The following is a 21,227-nucleotide window of genomic DNA, read 5'->3' on the forward strand; positions in this document are numbered from 1 at the left end:
AATCTCTGCGGCATGTTTCCAATCAAGTCAAATGATCTTTATAGTGCTTAGATTGTTTCAAAGATATTGCAGCAATATAATAAATAAAAATATTTCAGTTATGCAAACAGAATTCAATTCCCCTGTCAAGCAGCTCTAAAAAGAAACAGAGTATATTTACTCTAATCACAAATGGACCAATTTGTTGGCAGAGGCTATTTACATAAACTCTGCCCACCAATGCCTGGCTGCGGTAAACAGCACTGCAAGACACATTTATTTCCGTAATATCAGTGGCACAGTGAGCAAAATATGTGATATATCGCTTTTTTCACTTAGTGTAACTGCCAAAAATATCATTGTTCAGTTAAAGCCAGCTCAGTGTTGATTCAGTTCTGTCCAATATGTGAAGTTTATTAATTATGAAATGAGTTCAATTGGGCAAAATAGCACTATTTATTAGTAAGAAGCCTTTTTAACAAGCCTTTGTAAAAAGAATGGTTAGCACATTTGTTTGTAAGGTAACAACCTTGACAGCTGTGCTGAATTAATATTCACTGTTTGTCATGTGACAATTAAGCATACTACTCTGAGACATTTGTTGCTTATTGTATACTGTTTCACACACTTAAAAAAAAGAAAGAAAAGTAGACAGTAGACAGTATGCACTGTGTACTGGGCAGTAAGCAGTAGGCAAGCATGCCATTTCGAAAACAGCCATTGATTAGCATGCTCAGGTGTGTTTGGTTAGGGTTAGAGCTAAACTCTGCAGGAGCCAGATTCGAGTATCCCTGTTCTACAGGATTATAAAAAAAAAAAAAAAACTGTAAAACAGAGCTTTATGCTTCTGTGGACACCAGCAAATTCACACAATGCGACACTGTGGCCCTCTAGTGGAGAAATGCAGTATTAAAATAATTCCTATGCAGGGCCTTTTAAAATTTTAAGAATACAATATAGCCTACTTCTATTGTAATTTAAAGAATCATTATAAAAAGGTAAACCAGACATTCAGAAATAACTTAGCAAGGAAATATTATCATGTCTGACAGAATGGGAATAAACAGTAACTGCTCTGTGAGGGAGTAAAAATTTGTTTACAACTTGAAATTCATTTTGATATTTTTAACCCTCTTTAAATTTTATTAGATAAGATTAAATAGATTAGATAGAGTGAGACAAACTAACAAGAAAAACAAAACATCACAGAGTTGAATAAACACATCGCTTGTGTTGTGGAATAATTCCCTCCAAAATAATGTCACTTCCTGTTGGATGATGCCATTATTATCAAGGACAATAAAAAAAAACCCTGGCTGGAATGGCCTATTCCTTAATAAATTGCCGGTTTTGTCTCCTACTTGATAAAATTAACATCTGCTCAAACTTAAAATTCACCTGATTTTGTGTTGAAAGATAGCTGGCATAATCTCCATATTTTAAAATTAACGTTAAAATCTAAATTAGTGTAATATTTTATCCAGTATATTAAGACGCATTGTACAGAATATAGTCCATAAAAACTATAGCCTACATGTTATAGCTTTTCCAGCCATTGAGAAGAAAACATGAAAACTACTTTTAAAATACATGTAATATATTTAAAATATATGGAAATATCTTCGTGAATTGATTTCTTCATGCATGCAGTCTCAGTAAAATGATTAAAAGATGGAAATATGTTTGTGACTATAGGCCTATGTGATGAAGAAAAAGAGAGAAGAGGAGGAAGTAAATGTAATCTGTTTCCCCAAATTTTATTGAAACCTGTCAATGTAGTTATCATTGTGTTTAATGAGAATGTGTCTGAATTCATTGATTTGGTCCAGCTAATAATTCACTGCATGAGCTTCATAGCAAGTCCAGTGCACTCGTGTGCATGAAGAAATACAACCCGATATTACATCTGATTTAATGAAGATGAAATAAAACAACAGCTGTAGACTACAGCTCTCATAGAGCCTGTTCTCTTGTAATGCCTTTGGTTTTTACTGAGAGTTGTACATTGAGACATTTCCCTTTACTCAGAAATACAATTGAAATACAATAAATTGGCAGTGTGAGTATCCGCTCTTTAAAAAAAAAATTCAAATGCAGTTCATATTTACCTTACCTTTGTATTCTATTATTTAAATATACAATATACTAGGGACATCAGCATCAATTGAACAGTTAAATCAGTATCAGAAAGCGTAAAGGTGAAGTGTGTCACTTCTGAACAATTAGTGGTACCAAATGGAAAAAATGAGTAGCCAGTAACCAATGATGTGGGTTTGACTGATGAAAGATGGACATGTGTTTGACAGCGATCAATATTTGTTCAATTCTGTTTAGTGCTGCTGTTGGCACAGAAATGAAACACTTGACCTTTAATTAACAGATGTTAAAGTATGGTAGCCTACAGTAGCAAAGGGTGAATACATGGATATGTGCTAGTATGGGTTATGTCTCTTTGAATGCATGACATGAACAGGTACAAAGACACAGACACCCATAGCATCTACAATCCCTCCCTGAACCAAAAGTGATGCAAACGGAGGAATCTTTGCTGGAACAGTGAATTAAAAGGATTAGAACTGCAAAGTTGCAAAGGTTTGGATAATCAGACCTGCATGAACATGATTTACAAAGATATGCAAGAAGAACAAAAAGAGGAAGACTCATTTCTGGAAGAGAGGAAATTAAAGCGACAGAGACAAAAAAAAAATATATATATATATACAGTTGGGCAAAAAATGTTTTAGTCAGCCACCAATTGTGCAAGTTTTCCCACTTAAAAAGATGAGAGAGGCCTGTAATTTTCATCATAGGTACACTTCAACTATGAGAGACAGAATGGGGGGAAAGAATCCAGGAAATCACATTGTAGGATTTTTTATGAATTAATTGGTCAATTCCTCGGTAAAATAAGTATTTGGTCACCTACAAACAAGCAAGATTTCTGGCTCTCACAGACCTGTAACTTCTTCTTTAAGAGGCTACTCTGTCCTCCACTCGTTACCTGTATTAATGGCACCTGTTTGAACTCGTTATCAGTATAAAAGACACCTGTCCACAACCTCAAACAGTCACACTCCAAACTGCACTATGGCCAAGACCAAAGAGCTGTCGAAGGACACCAGAAACAAAATTGTAGACCTGCACCAGGCTGGGAAGACTGAATCTGCAATAGGCAAGCAGCTTGGTGTAAGAAATCAACTGTAGGAGCAATTATTAGAAAATGGAAGACATACAAGACCACTGATAATCTCCCTCGATCTGGGGCTCCACGCAAGATCTCACCCCGTGGGGTCAAAATGATCACAAGAACGGTGAGCAAAAGTCCCAGAACCACACGGGGGGACCTAGTGAATGACCTGCAGAGAGCTGGGACCAAAGTAACAAAGGCTACCATCAGTAACACACTACGCCGCCAGGGACTCAAATCCTGCAGTGCCAGACGTGTCCCCCTGCTTAAGCCAGTACATGTCCGGCCCGTCTGAAGTTTGCTAGAGAGCATTTGGATGATCCAGAAGAGGATTGGGAGAATGTCAGATGAAACCAAAATAGAACTTTGTGGTAAAAACTCAACTCGTCGTGTTTGGAGGAGGAAGAATGCTGAGTTGCATCCAAAGAACACCATACCTACTGTGAAGCATGGGGGTGGAAACATCATGCTTTGGGGCTGTTTTTCTGCAAAGGGACCAGGACGACTGATCCGTGTAAAGGAAAGAATGAATGGGGCCATGTATCGTGAGATTTTGAGTGAAAACCTCCTTCCATCAGCAAGGGCATTGAAGATGAAACGTGGCTGGGTCTTTCAGCATGACAATGATCCCAAACACACCGCCCGGGCAACGAAGGAGGGGCTTCGTAAGAAGCATTTCAAGGTCCTGGAGTGGCCTAGCCAGTCTCCAGATCTCAACCCCATAGAAAATCTTTGGAGGGAGTTGAAAGTCCGTGTTGCCCAGCGACAGCCCCAAAACATCACTGCTCTAGAGGAGATCTGCATGGAGGAATGGGCCAAAATACCAGCAACAGTGTGTGAAAACCTTGTGAAGACTTACAGAAAACGTTTGACCTCTGTCATTGCCAACAAAGGGTATATAACAAAGTATTGAGATTAACTTTTGTTATTGACCAAATACTTATTTTCCACTATAATTTGCAAATAAATTCTTTAAAAATCAGACAACGTGATTTCCTGGATTCTTTCCCCCCAATTCTGTCTCTCATAGTTGAAGTGTACCTATGATGAAAATTACAGGCCTCTCTCATCTTTTTAAGTGGGAGAACTTGCACAATTGGTGGCTGACTAAATACGTTTTGCCCAATTGTATATAGATTTGAAAATTTTGGATATACAGCTGAAATGTTAAGACCTTCTGTTCTTTACAAACTGACATCATATTGCAGCATGGAGCTTCCTTCTGGCTATAATTTTAGCAAGAAATAACAGAAGAGGAGTAAACAGCTGGATTATACATCATGTGAGTGTGTGCAGATGTTGTAGATCATGGTTAGAAGAGTCTGGCTTTCTTCTTCAGTTCATTGCGTTTCCACAGAGGTAACCTGTTGAATTCCTGAATTTCCATCCCAAAGATTTCAAAGAACAACTCCGGAGCCAGATGGCGCTAGAAATGCAGGTGAAAAAGAAGAGAAAGCAAAAATCACTCCAAAAATGTAATCAGTCTTGTTATGATTATTAACTTATTAACCGTTCAATACAAATTCATTAAGGGTAAAATGAGAAGGGAATAGCCTTATACAAACAAAAAATGAACATCACAGTTGTCATGGTTGCTTGTCATACTCAGTATTGCGATATAACAATATTGTGGTTATCTTGACAGCCATAATTCTGACTTCTTTTCTCACAATTCAGAATTCTGACTTTTTTCAAAACTCTCGTATTTTTCATCGCTACTTTATTACACAATTCAGATTTTTCCACTCAAAATTGTGAGTTTATAGAATTGAAATCTCGCAATTCTGTTTTTTTAAGTCTGAATTGTGAATGTAAACTCTTTTAATCTTATTTAAATGTACTTTTTAATTTTATTACTATTATTTTTTTTTTTAATCCTGTGGTGGAAACAGGTTTCCATATAAAAAAACAGGCAAGATTTGTGCACTAAAAACGAAATCATGGCATAGTTTATTACTAACTGTTTGCATCTATTTGATTTTATTTAAATTAAAAAAAATCCAATTTTTAAAATGCAGTTACTGAAATTGCTTAGAATCAGCATAAATATGTTTAAATTTAATTAAAATGCATGGACATAGTTAAATTATGGCTAAATCTTAAATATTTAATTATTGGGTTAAGTAATATTCCAGAAATCTTACCCCTTTCCTATCGATTTCTTTATGCATTATATGTTTATTAGTTTGCTAATACGGTGTTAAAACTGTGTAATCCTAATGGGAGGAAATTTAATATGCAATTTAAAATCTTTAGGCCTAAATATTTTTCTGAGTGGGCATTTTGGTTACATCATAATACAGAGGTTTGTTGCACAAATATTGTGAGAAATTACCTCTAATCTAGTTCTGTCCACATCTCTGGGCAGTTTGGAGCGACTGCGGCTTGTTACCATAAGCATTTCATATGGATATACCTTCAAATGACACATATCGATCAGTACAAAAAATGCTAACTCTCCACAAACTATTTTTAATGTTTGAAATGTAGGGTCTAATAATTCAGGCCGCATAGTTACATTACATCCAAGTAATTGGCTGAATGCTGAACAGCCTAATAATTGAACTCATATTCAACATCAGATAATGTTATGCTAGTTTAATATGTTACACTTGCTTTCGGTTCCAGCATATTAGGCATAGACACTCCTCTGTCCATTCTGGTGGCTGAACGGTGGCCATCATGCATGGGCTAGAAACAAATCATTAATAAAGAGAGAACGTGAAGCCAGTACTTTAAAGAGATGACAACTGTATCTTTCGATCTGATTTCACATCATGTACAATGAATAAGTATGAAGATGTATTTTAAAGAATATTACATACAAGTTACAATAAGGGTGCAAGAAGGATAGATGGAAACACACATCGACTGATTTAAACAGGTAATCATATCTACATACCTGAAACTCTGTCAAAAAAAAAAAAAAAAAAGATTTTAATTTTATATTCATACATTAAAATGGACAGTTTGAAAAAATGATGTCTCAATTTTTGCACTATATGATCCTTTATCATCTATATGCATTGTACTACTCCCACAATATATATGCCTATATGTGATTACTTTAGCTCTCATTACAAATTAATGTATGCAATTAAAATGAAAAAACAGATAAACTAACCTCTCATCCCACCACACATGTCTCCATAACTGTTATACTGAGTGAAATCAGTCGACTGAGGCTGAAGCAAAATATACAACAAATGTGTTCAATAACATATCTTTTATTATTATTATTATATTAGATTAGATTATATGTAATATGAAATACTGAGCAATAATAAAGGCATCTTACCCGATGCAGTCCATTACGCCCGTATCCAGGCAGTGAGCCTGTTTTAGAGGGTGAATTTCGATCTGCAATTTTAATAACATAGTACACATCATTCAGCTAAATGAATAAATGTACACATTCACTATGAAAAAAATGGCTTCAATAATGCAAATATATGTGTAAGTGTAAAAATGTTCCCATTATTCATTTTTAATCTACTTTTACAATTTATTAGAAATATAATTTGATATATTTGAGAAATTATACATACACATAATATATTATAAATATAATATATTTAACATGTATTTAATTCAATTCTGTCATCATTTACTCCCCCTCATGTATAACACAAAAGAAAATATCAAAAGTTTGTAATCAAACAACAATGACCATTTTTTTATCCAAATGTAAAATACAAGTAAAATACCATTTGGTTACCAACATTCTTCAAAATATCTTCTTTTGTGTTCCACAGAAGAACAAAACATGTTTGGAACAACATGAGGTTGAGTAAATGATGACAAAGGTTTCGTTTTTGGGGTGAACTACCCCTTTAAATTCAAATTACAATTGTGCATCCTATTTGCAAATTCATGAAATTCAGCTGGAATTGTACATTCTTAATTATATTCTGAATGGCCCAAAACCCCGTTTCTTAATCTTGAAGAAAGTCAAGATTTGGAACATGAACGTCTAATATGCAATCTATTGTACTGAGGAGCATTACTGCTTCCATGTTCGTCGCGCTGTGCTGACAGGCTCCGTGCATGACGCTCTCGGATCATCTCTTTCTCCATCTCCTCTTTAAGAATCATTTTTCCCAAACCAGATTGGATCTGGAATCAGATACAAGAATCATTTCAGCTATTGTGTTGCATTGTTAAGCAGGTTGCATCGTTCTTTTAGTAACCGACATCTCCTGACCTTGTTGAGATGTTCTTCCTGGATCTGTCTGCGTTTGTGGAGCTCCTCCTCATCCTCCTCTCTTGATCTTCTCCTCCCGTCTGTTCCTGAGCAGCACAACAAAAACTCATTAATAGGACACATTCACACACAAACACATGAATCAAGGATGGAGGAGAAGAGCTAATGCAAAAGACTGAGTAGAAAGCCAGTCTATGATTTATGATGATCTCCTGATCCTTACAGAGCTACACTTTACAGAATAGAAATGAAATAATCACGTGAATTAGCTACATCAAGAAAAGTGATTACACAGTAACACATGGACAGAAAGACACACAAATGTTTGAAGTCAATCCCGGAATTCGCCCAGCTAACAAAATACATTCGAAGAACATTTTGTTACAGTAGCTTTCTCAAGTTATGAAAACTATATTTCTGAGTGGTATCTGAATCAAAAACAGTTTTGCAAATGTTATGGGAATGTTAGTTTTTAATGCTCTCTGAATGATCTGAAACAAGTAGTAACATTAAAAAAAATGTTTGATAAACTTCCAACTAAAATGTTTCAGAAAACGCTCCATGAGTGATGTATAAATACAGTTTTTGTGCTAATGTTTTGAGAACATTATTAAAGACCAGGTAACTTTGAACAAATGTTCTATTAACAATACTGGAAGAATGTTTAGTCATAACCTTGAATGTTCTGAGAAGATTCTCTGTGCTGGGTGATTTAAACCCTTTTTAATGTTAAACTATTTTTTGTTTTAATTTTTATGCCAATTCAGCATTAGAACGACGCTGTGTGTGTGTGTGTGTGTGTATTTAATAGAAAGAACCGCATAATTTAAAATAAAAGAAAAAGTCTTACAGCACTGTGAGAAAAACTACAGTATATAAGAATTAAATTTGATATAGAATATTAAACTATTAATACCTAAATCATGAACACTGTAAAAAAACAAAAACGTACAGATTTACTACATAGATTCTTTGTAATTAATTGTAAAAATTATTCCAAGTGAAAATGTTTCTAGACCACATTTTTGGTTTCAGAGCAGAAGCATCTTAATTAACACTAGCATTTTATTTTATCTACACAAATCTGTTAATACAACTGCTTTAAATCCTCAGATCAAGGTTATAGTTCACTGAAAAATGTTAAATTTACTCGCTTTTTTTTTTTGTGTGTGAAACACGTCAATTGTGTAGTAACAATACAGAGCCTAAAAAACATTTGGGTAAATGATGGGAACTTTTTTGCTTTTGGGTAAACTTGAACAAGGCAGAAGCAACGAGACTGTGGGAACAGATGTATCATGGGTGACCACAGTACCTAGGGCAGCATGGGAGATCGGGAAGGACCAGCAGTCTGTCTCTATCTTTGCTGGGTAGTCTGGACCAGGGGTGTACGCTGAGGGTAATTTGGCCGATTTGATGATGTCATCAGCAGACTTGCTCTGGGCTGCAAAGGCAGCTGAATCTAGATCAATAAACCGGGGGGGAGGCTGTGGACCATCAGTGTGGCTAGACCAACATCTAACCAACAGACAGCAGAAAAAGCCTGCTACAAGCCATATGTGGCATATGGTCACGGATTTACGGCCTCTGATAACCCACATTCACTATTTGCAACAAACAAAATGCAATATTTACTACTGGAGGCTATTGGCTGTCTGCTTGCATGCTAAACATGCATAGCTATATCATAAGCCATAGCTCATCACTCAGCCAAAATAAGCCATGCAGCAATATGACAAATAATCCCTGGCGTTAGAACACACTGCAAGTGTTAATACGCAGACAGTGGGATCCGACCTGCTGAATACATCTATGGACAAATATAGCAACATTTAATTATCATGAAGAATCCAATTTCTCTTTGAGGTAAAAGAGATTAATGCACTATGAAATCACACAGTAACAATCAGAAGAAAAATGTCCTTCATAATGAAAAAGACAACTGAAACTAAGCTGAACTAAAACCCCCTCTTGTTCTAAATTGACTGACATCAGACTGATTATAGACTGATATTTACATTATTTTCAATAGTATGGATGAAGACATATTCGGCCAAACATTGTGCTGTTCCTGGTGGTCTGTAGCGGTGTTATTTTTAAATTATTATTATTTTTATTTTTGTATTTTCATTTTAGTCATTTTATTTTATGTTTGTTTTTTATATTTCTAAATAATTTGTCTTAACATTTTATTTCAGGTAAAACTAAATGAAAAATGTTGCTTTGGGAACAGCTAACACACACACACACACACACACACACACACACACACACACACACACACACACACACACACACACACACACACACACTTCATTTGGGTTAACGTTTATTTAATTTAATTCTTTTTTTAAGTTAACTATAGTATCCCTGGTGTGTAGCACCAACAGCTCTGCATTTGATTATTATTTATTTTTAACAACATCCCATCATTTTTATGTTGATTTAGCTGCACATGCAGATTCAGCAGAGATTATTTAGGGATAGAGTAGAACAATATGAGCTCAACAGCAAACCTGCAGCTCATAAGCAAGAGCAAAAGCGTTGTATCTCATTTCACATGCGAAGAAGGCATTTACATACAAGGAACAGCAGCACAATAAATTAAAACAACAAAAAAATAAGAACAAAAAAACAACCAATTTGATTCTAACGGTCAGCGAGGCAGTGGAAAACTGTCAACTTATAATGTCTTGACATAGATATAATACACTAACATTATAAATGGACCTCTGGGGAAAAAAAATTATAATAATACAAAATTGTATAATAATGACCCCTTTAAATGTCAACAAATTTAAGATTTAGCCCATTTTCTTTTTTGAATGCTTGTTGACAAACAATAATACTAGGGTGTAATTTCAAATTTTAAAATAAAATGTAATTTTTTTTTTTTTAATAGCAAATATGATGTTATCAGTTTTGGAAATAAGGGGTCTGTAAATACATCAGCAGATACTATGCATATCTAACTTTAAAAAATCTTGCAATTTTTTGCAAGTTTTGTTATTTATGAATATGAATGAAAGCTCATAAGGAACTCGTCAGGATAAGATGCTTTAATGATGATTGGCTGATCGGTTGATTAATATTTATAGTGAAATGAGCTCAGTTGAGAAGACTTCAAACAATACTTACATGTTTACATTGAGGTGGTGTTTAATGGCACACAAGCAGATATTAATGAGGTGGAGGGACTCAGAGTTTCCAAATAAAAACAAACAAACAAAACACAGAAATATGGTAAAATGGCATACAAACCATACACAGTCATGATGCGAAATATTCTGACATACTTGACATTGACATTGATTTTCTCTCAATAAAAATCTTCTGGCTGCTAGTTTGGTAAGGTAACTTTAAACAACCCTGGCTGTTAACTAGGTTACCAATGAACTGTTAAGATCTGTCTTAATATTGACCAATTTGTAGAAATGCTCTGCTGTTTTGTGCAAAGCAGCATTAAATAAAACATGCAGTCTTTGCACAGTATATATTGTCAGTCTTGCCTGTATATCAAGTTGTTTTAAAAGTCATGCAGATGCTGAATAAAACTGTGTTATCTGGCTTTAACAGTAAACAGAGCAGCTAGTTGCTCAACATGAGTGCTTTAATGATTGCAGTGATCAATCTATATAACATTTTAAACACAACCAATAAAACGTAATAAGTAAATACAGGCAAGCGTCTCAATCAGATGCAATCTTCACAATGCAATACTTATAGGAGCAGTTCGCAAAAAAATGAAAATTTGTTGAAAATTCAAGATGCAGATTGGTTTGTTTCTTCATCAGAACAGATTTGAAGGAATTTAGCACATCCCTTGCTCAGCAGTGGATCCTCTGCAGTGAATGGGTGCCGTCAGAATGAGAGTCCAAACAGCTGATAAAGAAACATCACGATATTCCACAAGGAATCCAAACCACTCCAGTCCATCAATTATCATCTTGTGAAAAGCTGTTTGTTTGCAAGAAACAAATCCAATGTTAAGATGTTTTTAACTTTGAAACTGTTGCTCCCAGTTCTCTATCCATAATATTGCTTTCTCCAGTGAAAAAGTTTTCTCGTCTGTATCAGGAGAGAAATATACAAGCAAAAACAGTTCTAAACAAATATACTCGTGGATTTTGATGCGAGAGGACAACAGGAGATGGATACTGGAGGAAGAGTTATTATAGATTATGTAGCCGTATTTTTGCCAGAAGCGACAGTTAAAACATCTTAATGATGGATTTGTTTCTTACAAACACACAGTTATTTGCTTCATAAGACATTAATTGATGGACTGGTGTGGATTACTTGTGATGTTTTTATCAACTGTCTGGACTCTCATTCTGACGGCACCCATTCACTGCAGTGGATGAAGAAGCAAACTTATCTACATCTTGGATGGACTGAGGTTGAGTGAATTTTCATTTCTAAGTGAACTATTCCTGTAAAAAACTGCGATTCCCAACCAGGTGTGCATGTACCTCAGGGTGTGCTTAAAATTTTTTTGCATTGTTAAAAAAAAGTTGTAGCTTCTCATTAAAATTTGTATCATTGACAATGCATTTGCTGTTGTGTGATACTTCATACTTGAACCTCTATGGCATTTAAATTTCACCATACACAGAGTGCAAATTACTTTAATTTTGATGGATGTAATATAATTTGATGCATATAATCAAATGTTCTAGCTGTAATAATTACAGTCACCATTTTTATTTTAATTCAGTTACATAAAAGAGTAGACTGGTCTCATTTGAATCTGAAAATTAAGACTTGACTAACTCCTATAGGTCTTAACATAGTGCCTGGACACAGGATTCTCACTGAAGACAGAGGAAGCAACCTTGTGTTACAATGGGAATCATAATAACGAGCATTTACATAACATTAATGATAATGCTAAATGATATCTAGTATAATTTGAGTTAAAAGTTTTGGTGTCGGTTACTCAATACTGAGATGTATGGGTACATAAGACAAAATGGATGGGAAACACTGCTTGTACATTATAAATCAACACGCACGTGTCAAAATTCGAATACTCTCTTTATTGCGAAAGATAAAGCATTGAATTCAAAGATTCTGAATGACTGTACCATGCTGTTTGTAGATAGGGGGTTTTCTGTAGATGTTCATTCCTTGATCTGAAAGAAAGGAAAAGTCAAATTAGTTCATTTTAGTTCTTAATATAAGATATATTTGGTTTAAAACAGGGAAACAAAGTTGATCACACATTCACAATGCACTGAGAAACTGACAGCTGCACCACATACAGTTTGGATATACTATTACCAAAGAAAGATCTTTACATTTTCTGAAAGAAAATGTTAGAGGTGTTTGCTCGTGCAGCCTTTTCAACTGTTGCTTTAAGACAGAGAGATAACCAGACACAGAAAGTGTTATGAATGGTGAACATGTGCTTAGACACATGGGCATGCTGGGATTGACACACAGTGGGCTGCTGGAAGACTCCAAAACAGTACCTGGCAGGTGAAAATGTTTAGGAGTCAGAAGGAGAGGAGGGGTGCTGGCCCCTGGGGAACTCCGACCACTGGACGGCTCAGTGCCTCCAATCACAAATACGGTCAAAGGTCAATAGGGAGAATAATTCAAATTAGGGCTGGGCCAAATATATATATATATATATATATATACATACAGGTCCTTTTCAAAAAATTAGCATATTGTGATAAAGTTCTTTATTTTCTGTAATGTACTGATAAACATTAGACTTTCATATGTTTTAGATTCATTACAACACAACTGAAGTAGTTCAAGCCTTTTATTGTTTTAATATTGATGATTTTGGCATACAGCTCATGAAAACCCAAAATTCCTATCTCAAAAAATTAGCATATTTCATCCGACCAATAAAAGAAAAGTGTTTTTAATACAAAAAAAGTCAACCTTCAAATAATTATGTTCAGTTATGCACTCAATACTTGGTCGGGAATCCTTTTGCAGAAATGACTGCTTCAATGCGGCGTGGCATGGAGGCAATCAGCCTGTGGCACTGCTGAGGTGTTATGGAGGCCCAGGATGCTTCGATAGCGGCCTTAAGCTCATCCAGAGTGTTGGGTCTTGCGTCTCTCAACTTTCTCTTCACAATATCCCACAGATTCTCTATGGGGTTCAGGTCAGGAGAGTTGGCAGGCCAATTGAGCACAGTAATACCATGGTCAGTAAACCATTTACCAGTGGTTTTGGCACTGTGAGCAGGTGCCAGGTCGTGCTGAAAAATTAAATCATCTCCATAAAGCTTTTCAGCAGATGGAAGCATGAAGTGCTCCAAAATCTCCTGATAGCTAGCTGCATTGACCCTGCCCTTGATAAAACACAGTGGACCAACGCCAGCATCACTGACTGTGGGTACTTGACACTGGACTTCAGGCATTTTGGCATTTCCCTCTCCCCAGTCTTCCTCCAGACTCTGGCACCTTAATTTCCGAATGACATGCAAAATTTGCTTTCATCCGAAAAAAGTACTTTGGACCACTGAGCAACAGTCCAGTGCTGCTTCTCTGTAGCCCAGGTCAGGCGCTTCTGCCGCTGTTTCTGGTTCAAAAGTGGCTTGACCTGGGGAATGCGGCACCTGTAGCCCATTTCCTGCACACGCCTGTACACGGTGGCTCTGGATGTTTCTACTCCAGACTCAGTCCACTGCTTCCGCAGGTCCCCCAAGGTCTGGAATCGGTCCTTCTCCACAATCTTCCTCAGGGTCCGGTCACCTCTTCTCGTTGTGCTGCGTTTTCTGCCACACTTTTTCCTTCCCACAGACTTCCCACTGAGGTGCCTTGATACAGCACTCTGGGAACAGCCTATTCGTTCAGAAATTTCTTTCTGTGTCTTACCCTCTTGCTTGAGGGTGTCAATGATGGCCTTCTGGACAGCAGTCAGGTCGGCAGTCTTGATTGCGGTTTTGAGTAATGAACCAGGCTGGGAGTTTTTAAAAGCCTCAGGAATCTTTTGCAGGTGTTTAGAGTTAATTAGTTGATTCAGATGATTAGGTTAATAGCTCGTTTAGAGAACCTTTTCATAATATGCTAATTTTTTGAGATAGGAATTTTGGGTTTTCATGAGCTGTATGCCAAAATCATCAATATTAAAACAATAAAAGGCTTGAACTACTTCAGTTGTGTTGTAATGAATCTAAAATATATGAAAGTCTAATGTTTATCAGTACATTACAGAAAATAATGAACTTTATCACAATATGCTAATTTTTTGAAAAGGACCTGTATATATATTGATATAAGCCATGTTTACACACTGTATTTAATAAATAAAAATATACGGTTGCACTTTATTTTAAGGTGTCCTTGTATTTATTATATTAATTATATTATATTAATTAACTACATATATTTACTATATGGTTAGGGTTAGGATTAGGGTTTGGTTTAAGGGTACTTGCATGTAATTATGCATAATTTATTGTTGTTAAAATAGTGCATACATGTAACTTGTGTAACACAAGGATACCTTAAAGTGTTACCAAATATACACAAACCAACTAAAGGGATTAATCTAAAAAAATCTTAATTTTAACCAAAATCAAAAAGACAGAAGTTAGAATTTAGAAAAATTTTAATAAATAATTACATTAAGCTATGTTTACACAGTTTTTACTAAATAAAAATATACACAAACTAACTATAGGGATTAATCTTGTATAGATAGATAGATAGATAGATAGATCGATAGATAGATCGATAGATAGATAGATAGATAGATAGATAGATAGATAGATAGATAGATAGATAGATAGATAGATAGATAGATAGATAGATAGATAGATAGATAGATAGATAGATAGATAGATAGATAGATAGATAGATAGATAGATAGTACATTGTTCACAATTAATTATCACGAAAATGAAAATTAAAATGAGAATACTTGCTATAACACCCAGCCCAGCAGAGTTTTTAGAGAAGATTTGGACCAGCTTTCTCTATTTTAAAACTAAATTTGGCACTGTGCGAGCACAAAGCCATATTAAATAACTGTAAATAATCCATGGAAGCAAAAGAGAAATCGATCTGATGAAATTTTAATATTTGTCTTTGGAGCACAGCAGACTGATGGACACAGCAGACAGGGCTCATAGCTCACCGGGTCTGTGGAAGTGCTGTGGTGAGCGTGACAGGGTGGGAGTGTAATTGTGGCGGCTGTAAATGGGGGAGCCGATGGAGCCTTGACTTGTGGAGCGATGGAGGATTCGTTCTCTCATATCATAGTAACCCTGGTAAACACGGAAACATGCACCGTTAAAAAAACACTATTGTTTCATCTGAAAATCTAAATGTGATCCACTTCAATATATCTTTGAATAAATTCTTTAATATTTGGAATGAAAATTAGGCACATAATAATAAATAAATAAAACTCTAAATCTGACTCACCTCAGCAGTTGGTGTGGGTGACCTCGTCTGAAACAAGAGGGATTTTTTTTTTTTTATATATATATATATATTTAGTTATTTATGGCAGTGAACCCAAAATCAAATTTGAGAAATTATACTTTGAGAAATGAAAAATCATATTTTGCTTTTTTGCATTTTTTATGCTTTACGTGCAAATTTATGCATTTTGGTCTATATACTCATGGAAATTAAATGCATTATTATTATATTGAAAGCAGTGCTGCACACTATTTTATGTGGAAATGGTGATACTTTTTTTCAGAATTCTTTGATGAATACAAAGTTCAAAAGAACAGTATTTATTTGAAACAGAAATCTTTTGTAACATTCAAAAAATTTCTACTGTCACTTTTTACAAATTGAATGCATCATTGCATGCAAATGTATTAATTTTATTATAAAAAATTAAGTATGTTGCCCAAAAATAAGTACACTGCCTCAAAAAAGACAGCTTTTTAATGATAAATAAATGCTACATTGATAAAGCATTTATCATTGTAGCATTATATGCGTTGTGTCGTCTTGAATTTATGATTATGTATTTATTTATTAAAAATCACTGCATTACAATAATGAAACACAAAAGCATTATTGTTTTACTTTAAAAAATAATCTAATGAGAGTCATCAGTGAAAATTATAGGATTTATAAAAAGTAAAGAAAAACATCTGGATGCCCTGCAGATAATTTGTGTGACCTTAGCGGCTACAAAAGAGCACTCCATCTGAATCATAAAACCAGAAATAGGACACAATACAATCTCCTGGACTACTTCAAGACTGCTAGTCCACATCGAGTATGGGATTTCGGACAGCACCAATAATATGAGAAAGACTGAGTGGAACAGCCTATTAGCAGACAGGTGAAAGGTCATGTGATTAACTTACTCTGTCTTCTGGCATAGGCGAACACTCTCTCCTGGAGCTCTGGAGCTGTCAACAGAAAGGTGTAGCCAGGTGAACGTGAAATAAAGTAATACTGTAAGTGAATAAACATCACTTTTATACAAGCAGGAAAAATGTAGTAGTTTGTGTTCAATACCATACTGAACTCAAAAGCTCTGTTTCAAACCCTAGTTTGCGGAATCCTATAATATCATATGATAATTTCATCTAATGAATGAAATTTAAGTGCATATATGCAATATTTGCCTAGAATGTGGCATCATTTTTCTACCTAAAGAACCAGTCTTCACATCAGGAGCATGTGACCTATAATGCTGTCTAGACAGAGAGGTCACTGGGGCTTGGAACAGAGCTTTGGTTTGACTTATTTTTACCTCTCCCACACTCTCTCTCTCCTCTGACTCATCCAGTGAGGTGGCGTAAAGTGGCTCATAGTTGATTAGATCTGGACGCTCAATGTCATAAATGGCTTTGACCTTGGGAATGGCTGCTAAATCCCTGTAATCAAGGATCTCATTGTCTACTTTTGCCTAGGGGACACAAACACACACACAGGGAGTCACACAGACATCCGCATTTCTACATGACAGCAGTGAAAATATTTTTTCAGTGAAAAAGTTTTATTAAAAGCCTCTTCCAGGCCAATGTTTGGCCACAAAACCAGTCATAAGGGTCAGTTTTTCGAAATGTAGGTTTATACATCATCTGAAAGCTAAATAAATACTTCATATTAGTCTTCAGTGTCACATGATCATTCAGAAATCATTCTAATATGCTGATTTGCTGCTAAGAAACATTTATAATCTTTTTCAATGTTGAAAACACTTGTGCTGCTTAATATTTTTGCAAGTGATGCACTTACATATATGGTGTGACCCGGTGAGCTAGGTATGCTTGAACCAGGTCTGGAACATATACTCTCGGACGACGAGCATGTCGGCTGCGGAACAAGCAGAGGTTTAGAACCAACAACCTATGTATAACATAAGCAATGAATAAAAAACATCTGCATTTTCAGCTAAACAACTGGATGTTCACCTCTCACGTGATTATTCAGTAAACCTGATAAATGTTGCATTAGCCTTTACCAGAAGAGTTGTTTTAGTGCACATCACATGAGCCTAATGTAGTCTAACTTTTATACGGCAACACATTTTGTGACTGCTTGCACATGGCTGTAAAGAGATACATTATGATATATTAAAATATTCATGGTATACTGGCCAATCGTGCTGCAGAAATTCAATCAGCTGATTAAGGCTAAGACTCATCATAAACAAAAAAGAATGCACAACAAATCTGAAATGAGTGTGACAAAAATATATTATAAATACATAAATAAATAAATCTTTCTTAGCATCAAAATATACATGTTGTAATATATATGGCATATTCAAATATAAATGTAAGAAAACTTTAACCTGTAAACAATGATATATTGTGAAGGCTAGAACTAAATGATGATAGCATCCTGGAAACAAACCTAAAAGAAACCATTCATTTGCTTTCCACATAATGAATGAGACTCGATGGCAATTTCATGTTTCTGATGGCAGGAGATGCTTGAGGATCAAAATGCACGTGCATCTGATATTACTCAGCATACTGAAATGCTGAAATACTGAAATGCACCATGCGTGATTACAGCAGCTTAGCTTGATTTGAGGCCTGCTTGGCACAATAACTGAGGAACTGGACTAAACTATCTGTTCTGTAGCACTAGCGTCTGTGAGATGGAATAAACCAGATATTAATGATGGTTTATGGCTAAAACTGAGAGCAGGCGGTTAGAGCGCTGCAGTGTAGCTGCCAGTGAGGAAGCACTGCTGCCCGCCGTCTCCAGGAGGCAGCACGTGGTCATGCGATGCCATGGCGCAGCTAACAGCGAGTACAGTACCTGCCTTTCTGTTTTGCTGAGGAGAGCTAGAGACGCAGGCAATAACTGTGGAGGAAGACACAGGGGTTGGACAGGGTTGGATGTCACACAAGAGTGTGAACTGCCTAGTCTGTAGCGGTGTTCTGGGATGATTGAGTGACATTTCTACTTAAAAACAGCCAGAAGGAGTAAGTGCAACCTCTTAGCTAACAATATTATCTGTTCACTTTCAGAAAAGTGTTAGCTGAGAAGAACATACAGACAGAAACAACATAGGACACACATGCAAACACAGAATGACATAGAAAGGACTGTACCCGCTGTCTCTCCTCGCCTCTTGGTGAATGTTTACAGCTTGGATGCCAAACTGTTGATCCTGCATAAACAATGAAACAGATGGGAAAAATAACGAAGTCATGTCAACTGGGTCACTTTTTGACTACGCATCTAAAGCAGAGCTGTAATTTTCAGAGGTGAACTTTTTGTGCCATTTGTTCAGTCATTCTACTAAAATGTAATAAAAAAATAACTATATAGAAAGAAATGAATTGTTTTGTTAAACAAGGATACATTAAATGGATCAAAAGTAGCAGGAAAGACAATTTGTATAAGTTCACAAAATATTTCTATTTCAAATGCACTTCTTTTATCATTTCTATTCATAAAAGAATCCTGAAAATGATGTAAAACTAAATTATTAAGCAGCACAACTGTTTTTAACATTGATAATAATAAGAAATGGTTCTTTAGCATCAAATCAGCATAAAATAATGATTTCTGAAGGATCATATGACACTGAAGACTGGAGTAACGATGCTGAAAATTCAGCTTTGCATCACAGAAATAAATCAGATTTTATGATATATTCTGAATCCTAATAATATTTCACAATATTATAGTTTTAACTGTGTTTTTGACCAAAAAAATGGAGCCTAAAGGTCATTGCACACGGAGTCTGAAATTTTCGTCCAAATTTTTTGCACGTTAAAAAGTCAATCACGTTTATACACTGCCTTCGAAACTTTCGGTCGTCATAAAAAAATTCGGACCAGGTTCGATTTTATGCGTTTACGCATCCGTAACAAGCATTTTGATAGGAAAATATGATGAATACGAGAAAAAAAAACTAAACGAAAAAACGCATACGAAAATTTTATTTTAAGATACTTGCAAAAACATAAAAAAAAAACTTTTTAATGCTATAGTGTATACATAAGACAATACAATACAATACAATACAAAAATATATATATATATATATATTTATGACACTGACATTAATTAAATATCAATATCACAAAGATAATATTCATGTGTTAAAAAATCTCAGTCCATCTTAACAAACTCGTTCCAGTCAAATCCAGAGCCACATGTCAAGCATAGCTGTGATGAGACTTTCTACAATTATTTACAGTGAATTTACTTCATTATAGTGCTGGTCACAATAGTTGACCAGGCCTGTTAAATCATAAAAAAAGGGGTTTGACATTCTGTTTTAGTAAAACAAGAAAGGTTCCAGAATAAATGTGTATGATATGTGGTGTACTCACCTTGCAGGTACATCTCCTCTCCTTCAGTAAACATCTGGTTACACCTGCTACAGCGAGCACAGCTGGGGTGGTAGTGCTTGTCTCCAGCCTGTGGAGAAACACACACTCAAACTGTATAACAGCTATTACAGATAACCCAAACAGACTGTTACAGAGAAGCTGATGTTTTGCATGTGTATCGTGTGAGGCCGCACATATTTTATTCAAATGACCAGAACCAACGAGCTTATCAAATATAATACAGAAATGTTCTGTGTTTGCAGACTCTCTTTAAAGAGCTGTAAATAAAACAAAGATTACTGGAGTACATTTAAAAAAAAAAATACTATTTTAGTTTTTCTACTTCAAAATTTCACATTTAATTCAATGCTTAATTAATTTAACAATTTAACAATTAATGCAGTGTCAATGATTATTTCTTAACTGCTTCTGTAATTATTTCTGAAATTTACTAGTCATTTTTAACAACATTAAAATGATTTTACATTCATTAACAAAAATCAGTCTTGAGAGAGACTTACTGTGCAATATCTTGTGACCTCAAACTACTCAAAGTAATTCATACAGGGTCTATTTCACTCCTGAGCAGCGATGCACAAACACATTCCATTATAACAAACAGGAAAACAGTCACAAGTGTGATGAGAAACGGCAACTGTCTCTCTCGCAGCCAATCAGATTCAATTAGCTGGATGAAACTTCCTATTGCAATACTGTAGAGTCTGATGTGAGCCTGTTGTGAAACTCTAGACGGTTATCTGTGATAGATCAGACGTGTGTAACATGCTTTTGTGCTGCAGGTCTGTGTCACAATCAGTGTGTTTTGTTGAGGGGCATACAGGAGTGTGATTTGTGCTGTCAAGTGATAAATACACTGTTCATCTAAAAACAGCGATTCGTAAATGGTGGGTTAGGATTCCAAAAGGGGTCACATGTCTGCTCTGAAAAATCTTAAAAAAGAAAAATGAGAAAATATGACCAGGACTACATTATATAATACATAGATAAACATGGTTTGTGCTGACCAGAACGTTTGAATGACTTAAGCAACTGAATATGATATAAACAAAACATTTCAGTACTGTGTTGGGTTGTCACTTGATGGCTCA

At 35.4% G+C, this 21,227-nt stretch overlaps 1 protein-coding gene across 3 annotated transcripts in view; it reads right to left on the reverse strand.

Annotated features, from left to right (window-relative positions):
* Positions 1-1,951: 1,951 nt before the first annotated feature.
* LOC306884031 (actin-binding LIM protein 1-like) overlaps positions 1,952-21,227 on the reverse strand; it is a gene marked incomplete at its 5' end in the record, with an annotated part of 40,697 nt that continues 21,421 nt past the window's right edge. The window contains 19 exons of one of the 3 annotated variants that reach the window (XM_079439647.1): positions 1,952-2,771; positions 4,255-4,592; positions 5,502-5,582; positions 5,783-5,857; positions 6,069-6,076; positions 6,291-6,351; positions 6,465-6,526; positions 7,174-7,282; positions 7,371-7,456; positions 8,686-8,832; positions 12,458-12,505; positions 12,845-12,928; positions 15,477-15,606; positions 15,767-15,793; positions 16,675-16,719; positions 17,067-17,222; positions 17,555-17,632; positions 18,886-18,944; positions 20,119-20,206. In XM_079439647.1, the coding sequence (XP_079295773.1) occupies positions 4,479-4,592; positions 5,502-5,582; positions 5,783-5,857; positions 6,069-6,076; positions 6,291-6,351; positions 6,465-6,526; positions 7,174-7,282; positions 7,371-7,456; positions 8,686-8,832; positions 12,458-12,505; positions 12,845-12,928; positions 15,477-15,606; positions 15,767-15,793; positions 16,675-16,719; positions 17,067-17,222; positions 17,555-17,632; positions 18,886-18,944; positions 20,119-20,206 (1,458 nt within the window). In that variant the 3' untranslated portion in view covers positions 1,952-2,771; positions 4,255-4,478. Of the gene's footprint in view, positions 2,772-4,254; positions 4,593-5,501; positions 5,583-5,782; positions 5,858-6,068; positions 6,077-6,235; positions 6,352-6,464; positions 6,527-7,173; positions 7,283-7,370; positions 7,457-8,685; positions 8,833-12,457; positions 12,506-12,844; positions 12,929-15,476; positions 15,607-15,766; positions 15,794-16,674; positions 16,720-17,066; positions 17,223-17,554; positions 17,633-18,885; positions 18,945-20,118; positions 20,207-21,227 lie in introns of those variants that run through there. The other 2 variants (XM_079439645.1, XM_079439646.1) reach the window with 2 other exon arrangements.

The sequence above is a fragment of the Barbus barbus genome (genome assembly GCF_936440315.1).
Source record: "Barbus barbus genome assembly, chromosome: 18".
Taxonomy (NCBI): domain Eukaryota; kingdom Metazoa; phylum Chordata; class Actinopteri; order Cypriniformes; family Cyprinidae; genus Barbus; species Barbus barbus.